The sequence below is a fragment of the Plecotus auritus genome (assembly GCF_963455305.1).
Source record: "Plecotus auritus genome assembly, chromosome: 4".
Classification (NCBI taxonomy): Eukaryota; Metazoa; Chordata; class Mammalia; order Chiroptera; family Vespertilionidae; genus Plecotus; species Plecotus auritus.
The window spans coordinates 152,199,575-152,210,004 of record NC_137775.1 but is presented as its reverse complement, the minus strand read 5'-3'; the positions used below and the strand labels follow the sequence as shown (position 1 = coordinate 152,210,004).

The following is a 10,430-nucleotide window of genomic DNA, read 5'->3' as shown; positions in this document are numbered from 1 at the left end:
CCCAGATCCTCAGCCCTTTCTGTGCGTCGCCCGGAGGGTGCACCTTGAGGTTCCCCGGCCGGTGAGCCTGGGCCCGGCGCCTCGGTCCCCTTCCCCCTGCCCAGCGTGTCCCCCGCGCAGCTCGGGTGCTCGGCGTGGGCCGGGAGGAGGCGGCGCTCGGGCTTCTCAGCCGGGACCAGGCAGAACCGAAAGCTGCCGGCCAGGGAGGCGGGGAGAGGAAGGAGGGGCGGGCGCAGGGCGAGAGGGACGGGGTGGCGAACCCCGGGCCGGGAATGCCCGCGGTGCGGGGCCCCAGAGCTGCCCCGTGGCCGCGTCCGGGCCATGGCTCTCCGTCTGGTCACCGACTTCGATCTCGGAAAGGACGTGCTTCCCTGGCTGCGAGCGCAGCGGGCGGCGGCGGCGGGCGCTGGGGTCCGAGGAGGCGGCGCAGGTGCTGGCGGCGCGCGTCCGGGGTGGCGGAGAGCCGGTGCGGGCGGGCGAGGCGGGGAGTCAGTCGTTCATCCTTGCGGGCTCCCAGGCGGGGTGGTGGGCCCCGACCAAACCGGAAGGAGGTGGGCAGCCCGTGGCCCCTGCCAACCTGGGGAGGTTAGCGCCCAAGGCATGAGCTTCCCTCGTTGGAGTCCGGCTGTGCCACCCTCACCCCGGGCCACTGGGAGAAGGTAGGAGGGGCCGGCCTTGGGCTGCATTTATTTTTCTGGCGAGTCCTCCAGCCTCTGGCTAGCTCGTTGCCCACAGAAATTCACCTTCAGCAGCGGGGCGGGGGGCACTGGGGGTACCTCAGCATGATCTCATCCGCGGAAGGCAGGCGTGCAGGAGCCGCGGCGAGACTCCGCTCCCAGGCCCCAGGCTGCGGGGCGCGGAGCAGGGCGGTTCCTTACGCTCCATTCGCATCTCACCTGCCAGGGGAGGAAGGTTCACCACGCTCGGGGCTCTGACCAGACTAGAGGCTCCTGGAAGTTCTTGCGTTGTGAGGAGGAAAAGAATCACGGACACCCAGAAACTTAGATAAATACTTAAGGGTCGCACGGTGTGTCCTCACGTATGGGAGACGCGCTGCTGCATCTGTGTGAACAGGGGCTGTGACTGCGGGGACGTGCCGCTTTGGGTGTGAAGTGCCAGGGGGCGGGGGTCCGCGCTCAGGCCGGGAGCCGTGGGCTGACGGCGCGCTCTTTTCCGAAGAAGCACCGAGCCCGCCGCCTGCAGCCAGGGCGGCCCGAGGCAGGCGGATGGATGCTCGGGTTTCCTGCACAGCTTCCTCAGGCGGAATCGGAATGCATTCCTGGCAGTTGAGGCTTCCTTCACCAAAAAACCCTTTGTTTTGATTTCGATCCGAGAGTAAAACGTGACGTTTGAACCTCCCCAGCATGGATCAATCAACACTTGAAAGGGGAACTCTGTGATTTCCCAGGTGGGGTGTGTGTGTGTGTGTGTGTGTGTGTGTGTGTGTGTGTGTGGAGTGTGCTGTATACAATGGTGCATCGTCAGGGCTTACATTCAGCTTCAAAGAAGTGAGACCCCTGGATGCCACCTTGTGCGTGTTTCTCAGTCTCCCTTGTTTTTCCTTAGATACTGTAGACTGCTGGAGGACATTTTTTTTGGAAGGACTCTCACATTACCCATATTTACAACTCCTTTCTCCTTAATTCTGGTGGGAGGTGTCTATCCTTACCTTATATCTTCACACTGCCCTGAGGCTTCAGTGGAACATTTGTAGGGTTCCTTCTTGTCTTGGCCTCTTGGCTGTTAGTTCCAAATAAGGAGTCATGTTTTTGTAGCTCAAGGCTTGAGTTTGACTAATGACTAGTGTCATTATTAGCAAAAATTCTCACTTTGGGGGAAATTTTAAAATGTCACCTGAATATCTAAAGAGCTTTGGATGGTTTAACTTTTAAAAATACAGTAGGCAGCTCCAAGTCTGCTTTCCCCCACAAAGTGGTCTTTTCTCTGAACATCCACCTTACATAGCTAAATGGCAGATGTCTGCAAAGAAGTTAGATGAAGTGTGAAATGCCACAGTCATCTGTTTCCGTATGTGTGTTGTGACTGAAAATCTGTGTGAGCCAGTTAGATTTTGGCTTCCTTGTGTCTTGTACTCATCTGTGAAGAAATAGAAATTTGTGTATTGACATTCCACTAAACAACCGAAAGCTGGGTCCTCAGACAGTAAACTTACTAAAAATACCAGTTTTTAAAAAAATATTGGTAATTTTTTGCTGTTGCAGAGCACCTTAGCAAGATATTAGTGTTAAACTGACAGAAATGGTTACTACTGATAATTACCAGTGGGAGGTAGCTCACCCCCCCCCCCACCCCAAGTTAATTTCTTGTCTGCTGTAATTTGTAGCACCGGCAGGAGAGTCTGGGATTCCATTTTATTTCTAGCACAGCTATTACTTCACACATTGTGCAAATTACTTTCCTTTCAAAGTCTCAGCTTTTCAAATGTAAATTGTGAATAATTATACCATTGTAATGTCTCCTGCCTGCACACTTGCTATCTAAATTTGAAGCCTTAAGATTTCTACATCAACAAATACAATTGAGGATTTCATAGTGGTGCTTGGTAGCACTGGTGAAGTATGACACATTCCTGGCAAAACAGCCAGGGTTAACCATGGAAATTCCTTCTTTTAATCAATCAGGAGTCAAGGAGTAAGGAGACCAGATTTGGTTACTGCATCTCCTGGTTCTGGGTTGAACTTTGGGAAAATGGGTTCTCCTGAAATAAATGAAGAAAATATTTGTTCTTTTAAAAATTAAAACAATTATCCAAAGGAATATTTTAATACACGTAAGCTATAAGTAGTAACAATAACAAAACAAAACCATATGCCCACCTTCAAAACAGAAAAACATCAAGACTTTGAGAGGCTCTTGCGTCCCCTATCTGCTCCTTTTTCTCTCTCTAACCCTCATCTCCCAGAGGTAATGACCATTTAAACGTTTATATTTTAACATCCCTTTGATCTTATTTATAGTTTTAACCCATATGTAATTTTCCCTAAGGAAAATATAATTCATTTTGCTTGTTTGTGAATTTTAAATAAATGAAAGCATACAATATGTATTCTTTTTTGCTTTTGCTTCTTCTCAATATTGTGAGATTTATCCATGTTGACTGCTATAGCTTTAGGTCATTCATGTTCACTGCTATATAGTATTCCATTGTGTGAATATACAACAATATGGTGAACATGGATCAGGCGTCCTCAAACTATGGCCCGCGGGCCACATGCGGCCTGCTGAGGACATTTATCCAGCCTGCTGGGTGCCGCTGCCTGTCCTGCTTAGCAGCCGACTCGTCCCGGGTCCGCAGTGCGCATAGGAATTTGTTCATAGTTTTTTTTTAAAGCTATAGTCCGGCCCTCCAATGGTCTGAGGGACAGTGAACTGGCCCCCTGTTTAAAAAGTTTGAGGACCCCTGGGCCTTAGATCCTCCTTTCAAGGAAAGACTTGTCCCAGGTGCTGTGAGTGTGGTCAGCAGATAGCCTTCAGCTGTCAGACCTTCAGGGATTGCGCTGACAGAGGGCTGACTGGCCTTTTGGGTGTGGACCACTTCTAATTAGGGTTTGAGGTGGGGTATAAAGGCCTTGCCATTTTGACTTAAAATAGGACAACTTTGACCATCCGTTTCAGTTCTACAGGTTCCCCTGTGGAGGACCCCGAGGTTGCCTAAAGCTAGTGGGCCTCCATTGCATCTTGACTTCTCCTTCCTTCTGAATGCTTTAATCCCACTTTACTAAGCACTCCCTAATGAACATCCGGATACTAAACTGTCTCAGAGTGCTTCCTCAAGAACCCATCTGCACTTATCCTTTTTCTTGTTGGTGACATCTGGGAGGCTTCTGGAATATGCTGCCACCGTCAGTGCTTTTACTGACCTTGTGGATGCTGCCTGGTGCACAGTGTGCAAGTTTCTCTAGGCTGGATGTCTAACAGTGGAGTTGCTGAGTCATCGGCTCTACACATCTTTAGTCTTCCTGGATAGTGCCAAATTACTTTCCAAAGTAGTTGAACTTATTAATAACCCCATTTATAGTATAGAAATGTTTTTGGTATTCTATATCCTCACAAGCTCTTAATATTTCCATATTTTAGATTTTTTTGGTCAAGTGGGTGGGTCTAAATATTATTTAATTGTTGTCTGAGGTTAAATATCTATATATTTATTGACCATTTGAGTTTCTCCTTCCATGAGATGTCTGTCATTCTTATGTCCACTTTCTTATTGTGTGGTGTTTTTCTTCATATTTATTTTTAAGGATTTTTAAAAAACGTATTCTGGATTCTAGTCTTTTATTCATCATGTATGTTGCAAATATTTTCTCTCAATGTTACTTTTTTTAAGTTCATGATGGTGCCTTTGATAAACAATTAATTTTTGAGTTGAATTTATGAGTCTTTTCCTTTGTGGTTTATGCTTTTTGGGAAACTTTAAAAGAAATCCTCCCTTATTCAGTAGGCATGAAGACATTTTTACATTAACTTGTACTAGAGGTTTTCTCTTCATATTTTGTCTTAATCCATATGGAAATTTATGATGTAGGAATCCAGTTTTATTGTTTTTCCATGTGAGTAGCTAATTGTTGTAGAATCACTAACCAAATAGCCCTACCACCACTCAGTGACAGCAAAGCCACTTCTGTCACACATCACGTTTCCACATAGACACGGGCCTCCTTTTCTGGCTTCTTAATCATTCTTTGTTTTACTGTCCTTCCTTTTACCTTCCTAGTGTCCTTTTCTCATGTCCATATCTTTTTATTGCTTCTTAACAATCACCCTATCCTTGCCTTGTCTCATTTTATTCATAATATGACTTTTAAATCATATGACGGTGTTTACCTCATAAGTTTAGGAATTATAATATCTGGTCATGTTGAGCCTGAGGATTTATGTGAATTAGGCAAACCGGCTTCAATTTTCCATGAGTTATGACTTGCCAACACTTTTAATATCTAGGTACCCTCCTTTTCTTTAGTATGTTTATTTATGCAAGTTTCTTATCTATCAAAATGCTACATTTTTTTTCTTCATAAGTACTGAGTATTCATGTAAGGTTAAACCTCATTTCCTCATTTGAAATTGCTAAACTTCCTCCTCTGGACTTTCCTGTGATGAACTACTGGGAGAAGTCAGGATGAATAAGCAAAGAGGTTATTACATAGTTCTTTTACAAGGGTGTGCCTAAAACATGAGCAACTTATCCAGGGAAGGAGGGCTCTGATGGCTTAATGGTGTGTGTTGAAACATTGTCTCTGAATTTTCCACAATGCCCAGTTTGTCTAATTCAAATGTTTTTGAGATGAGAACCTTGTACACCACTGCAGGATTATTTAAACGGCAGTTACTGCTACCTAACAGACCCTTGAAGGTATTCTTTTTATTATTTCTTTCAACTGTCTAACATGGTTACATTATAAGCTGGTCCTAGTTATGCTATATAATGAATATTATTTAATATGTAAGGGTGGGCAAAAGTACACCCACAGTTGTTCATATGGAAAACAATACAATAATTAATAATAATAAAAGAATAAACTCTATTTCATGTACTCACAACTGTAAACCTACTTTTGCCCACTCCTGTATATTATAAATACAGGGTGCCCCCCAAAATGTATACACACTTTTAACAGCTGATTCTATTACATTTTGAAAATGAAATGTATTTTTTTTTAAAATATATTTTATTGATTTCTTACAGAGAGGAAGGAAGAGGGATAGAGAGTTAGAAACATCGATGAGAGAGAAACATCGATCAGCTGCCTCCTGCACACCCCCCACGGGGGATGTGCCCGCAACCAAGTTATGTGCCCTTGACCGGAATCGAACCTGGGACCCCTCAGTCCACAGGCCGACGCTCCATCCACTGAGCCAAACCGGTTTTGGCATGAAATGTATTTTAATAAACATTGTCTTTATAATTATTCAAAGTGTGAATACATTTTTTGGGGGACACCCCGTATGTAGTTCAGTGGTTCTCAACTCTGGATGCACATTAGAATCACCTGGGGAACTTAAAAACACATACACAAGAGACGAGGCCCCTCACCAGCCCAATAAAATCAGAGTATTTTGGAGGAAAGCTTGGGGATTAATGTTCTTTTAAAAGCTCTCATGATGATTCTAGTGCACAGCCAGAGTTGAGAACTAGTGGTTTAAAGGAATAAGCATATACTGTTTGTTGTGATCTGTACTTTTTGGAGAACATTTTTCTCAATTTTTTAGTAATTTGAAAGTAGATGTGCTTTTGCAAGGAAATTGGATTTTCTTAGCAAGATTTCTTGTCAAGGAGTTTCTTATCTTAGCTGAAACCTTTTAAGTGTACTTTGGAAAAAGTCTCTCATTATCTTTAAAATCTTGAAAGAAAAAAACAAAACACTTCTCAAAGTATTGACACATTGCATTCCAGAAGTTTTGAGTCATGTGCAGCGTGAAAAGAAACTCACTGAAATTCTCCTTAGTTGTCTACAAAATTTACTGTAAAAGGGTTTTTCAGTAATTATCCATTTTCCCATTGTAAGTGTGGTACAAGAAATTTAATTCATTCTCTTTACCATTTTCTAAGATTTGAGTTTAGTCTGTGCCACTTTTTCCCCTGTATGATTACTGGCCAAGTATCTTAACCTTATTTAAACTCCGTTGTTTTATCGTTACAATGGACCTATAATACCCTACATAGTGTGGATGAAATAGAAATAAGAACTCTGAAAATTGTGAAGTGCTATTGAGTAGCAATCTGATTGAATCATGTTATTCTTCTAAGAGACCAAGTGATTATGCTTATTTTTTTAATCCTCACCCCAGGATATTTTCCCCATTGACTTTTAGAGAGAGTGGAAGGGAGAGAGGAGCGGGGTGGGAAGAGAGAGAAACATCAATGTGAAAGAGACACATGGATTGGTGGCCTCCCCCATGTGGCCCTGGTCAGGTCACGGGGGATTGAACCTGCAACTAAGGTATGTGCCCTTGACCCGGAATCCAATCTGTGACCTTGTGGTCCACGGGCGAATGCTCTAACCACTGAGCAAACCAGCCAGGGCAGGAAGCTCCTTTTTTTAATCAGTGGGAAATGTGTCTGACAGCCCAATATACATTGAAAAGTATGTATAGCATATATAAAAAACACTTCTCCCCTTTCTTTGTCCTGCCCCCAGAAGATCCATGCAACTTCTTCCTTTCAGGAGGGAAGAGAGTTCTCAGTAGAAACCTGAATTCTCAATGAAACCTACGCTTTGTCTCTCTAAATGTTTCCTACCTCCAGCTCTGGTGCAGGGGTCCAGCTCACCAATTATCTTTATTTTTTTAACCGTATTTTTTCCTTTTTAACCAGCAATACAAACTGAAATTTGCTATGAGTTATAGGGTATTTTGCATATGTTTTGTCTAAATATTGGAACTTGTCAGAACATAATATTTAACATCTAAAACACTATTCATGTGTGAGGAAAATGAGTCAAGTTAAAGCAATTAATTTTGAAGAAATTGGAAAAATAGATATTTCTCCTTAATCAATAATGATAATTATCAATGTTGTATCTACCAGTGTTTAAATGTTGTATCTACCAGTGTTTAAGTCCTCTAACTTTATTTATTTATTTATTTTTTTCATTTAAGACAGGGAATACTTTATTCAAACCCATCAGAGAAATTGACAATTTGGATCTGTAACAAAGCATTGTTTTAAAGCATAGGCCGGTAATTGTATATGAGAGTGTACACTGCTCTACATACAAATGAACTGATCAGACCAGAACTTTTCAATGTTTAAAACAGAATAAGTTTCCCTGTAAAAGCAGCACCATTGTGACATTTTAAATTTAGTATTCCTCTCCTTCTTTCTCACCCGCTCCTTCAACAGAATCCACACCAACTTCCTCATAATCCTTCTCAAGGGCAGCCATGTCCTCACGGGCCTCAGAAAACTCTCCTTCCTCCATGCCCTCACCTACATACCAGTGGACAAAGGCACGCTTGGCATACATCAGGTCAAACTTGTGGTCCAGGCGAGCCCAGACCTCAGCAATAGCTGTGGTGTTGCTCAGCATGCACATAGCTCGCTGTACTTTGGCCAGGTCTCCACCAGGGACCACAGTGGGAGTTTGGTAATTAATGCCAACTTTGAAGCCGGTGGGGCACCAGTCCACAAACTGTATGGTACGCTTGGTCTTGATGGTGGCAATGGCAGCATAGACATCTTTGGGGACCACGTCACCTTGGTACAACAGGCAGCAAGCCATGTATTTACCATGGCGAGGGGCACATTTCACCACCTGGTTGGCTGGCTCAAAGCACGCATTGGTGATTTCTGCTACAGAAAGCTGTTCATGGTAGGCTTTCTCAGCAGAGATGACAGGGGCATATGTGGCCAGAGGGAAGTGGATGCGGGGATAGGACACCAGGTTGGTCTGGAATTCAGTCAGATCAACATTCAGGGCCCCATCAAACCTGAGGGATACAGTGATGGAGGACACAATTTGACCTATCAACCTATTCAAGTTAGTGTAGGTTGGGCGCTCAATATCGAGGTTTTTATGACAGATGTCATAGATGGCCTCATTGTCAACCATGAAGGCACAATCAGAGTGCTCCAGGGTGGTATGGGTGGTGAGGATGGAGTTGTAAGGCTCAACTACAGCTGTGGAAACCTGGGGGTCTGGGTAAATGGAGAATTCCAGCTTGGACTTATTGCCATAATCGACGGAGAGACGTTCCATCAGCAGAGAGGTGAACCCAGAACCAATTCCCCCACCAAAGCTGTGGAAAACCAAGAAGCCCTGAAGGCCTGTGCACTGGTCAGCCAGTTTCCGAATTCGGTCTAGAATGAGGTCAATGATCTCCTTGCCAATGGTGTAGTGTCCACGGGCATAGTTATTGGCAGCATCTTCCTTGCCTGTGATCAGCTGCTCAGGGTGGAAGAGCTGGCGGTAGGTACCAGTGCGAACTTCATCAATGACTGTGGGTTCCAGGTCTACAAACACTGCCCTGGGCACATGCTTGCCAGCGCCTGTCTCACTGAAGAAGGTGTGGAAGGAGTCATCTCCCCCGCCAATGGTCTTGTCACTTGGCATCTGGCCATCGGGCTGGATGCCGTGTTCCAGGCAGTAGAGCTCCCAACAGGCATTGCTGATCTGGACACCAGCCTGGCCAACATGGATGGAGATGCACTCACGCATGGTTGCTGCTTTGAGGCTGCTGAGCGGATGGCGGAGAGGAAGAGGAGAGGTTGTTGCTTCTTACAGTGCGATTCTTAGGCGGTCGATGTAAGAGAACCTCTTAAGTCCTCTAACTTTAGAGTTGGAAGGAATAGCGTAAAATTTTAGAAGAAGCATGGTACTCAGTTAACGTACATGTTAGATGTATTGTGTTAAGAATCTTTATATCCTTCAATAAAATATGGCTTTCAAACAGAAAAGAAACACCCATGCACCTCGCACTCCGAGCAGGAAAGAGAACACTAATAAACTCCCAAGCTCCCACTCAGGCTCCTTTCACGCTATCACTCATCTAGCACCATAGAGTCATCTTGCCTTTTTTTGAAACTTGTGTATAAATTAAATCATACAGTTGATGATATTTTTTGGGAGAGGATAGGATCTGGGCTTCTTTTGCTCAGTTATTTATGTTGTATGTTATAGCAAATTAATTCTTATTGTTGCATATATATACAGTATATGCCTGTTCTTGCTTCAGTACCAGGCTGTTTTGATTACAATGAATTTGCAGTGTAATTTGATATCTGATATTGTGATCCCTCCTACTTCGTTCTTCTTTCTCAAGATTGTTGCAGCTATTGGGGTCTTTCTTGGTTCCAAAGAGGACATACAGATGGCCAAGAGACACATGAAACAAATGCTCAAAGTCACTGATCATCAGAGAGATGCAAATTAAAGTGACAATGAGGTATCACCTCACACCTGCCAGAATGGCTACTATCAACAAATCAACAAACAAGTGCTGAGGAGGATGAGGGGAAAAGAGAACCCTAGAACACTGCTGGTGGGAATGCAGACTGATGCAGCCACTGTGGAAAACAGAATAGAGTTTCCTCAAAAAATTAAAAATGGAACTCCCATTGGCCCAGTGATGCCACTTCTAGGAATATATCCTAAGAATCCCAAAACACCAATCAGAAAGAATATATGCACCCTATGTTCATAGAAGCACAATTTACAACAGCTAAGATCGTAAAACAGCTCAAATGCCCATCAGTAGATGAGTGGATAAAAAAGCTGTGGTACATTTACACAATGGAATACTATGCTGCTGTAAAAAAGAAGGATCTCTTACCCTTTGAGACAGCATAGAGATACCTGGAGAATAAGCTAAATAAGTTAGTCAGAGAAAGACAAGTATCCTATGATCTCACTTATATGTGATGAACTGATGAACAAAATAGACCCAGAGACATTGAAACATGTAACAGA

General features: G+C 43.9%; 2 protein-coding genes across 4 annotated transcripts in view; one reads left to right on the top strand and one right to left on the bottom strand.

Annotated features, from left to right (window-relative positions):
* Positions 1 to 215: 215 nt before the first annotated feature.
* The window catches only part of GSAP (gamma-secretase activating protein), an 87,759-nt gene continuing 77,544 nt past the window's right edge, over positions 216 to 10,430 (top strand). For 2 of the 3 annotated variants that reach the window (XM_080666613.1, XM_080666615.1), the window contains exon 1: positions 241 to 430. In XM_080666613.1, the coding sequence (XP_080522739.1) occupies positions 322 to 430 (109 nt within the window). In that variant the 5' untranslated portion in view covers positions 241 to 321. Of the gene's footprint in view, positions 431 to 10,430 lie in introns of all 3 variants that reach the window. The other variant, XM_080666614.1, reaches the window with a different exon arrangement.
* LOC308247464 (tubulin alpha-1A chain-like) lies at positions 7,824 to 9,265 on the bottom strand (the record flags this gene model as incomplete). The annotated part of the gene is made up of 1 exon (XM_080666618.1): positions 7,824 to 9,265. The coding sequence occupies exon 1, from the start codon at positions 9,177 to 9,179 to the stop codon at positions 7,824 to 7,826; it is 1,356 nt and encodes a 451-aa protein (XP_080522744.1). The 5' UTR covers positions 9,180 to 9,265.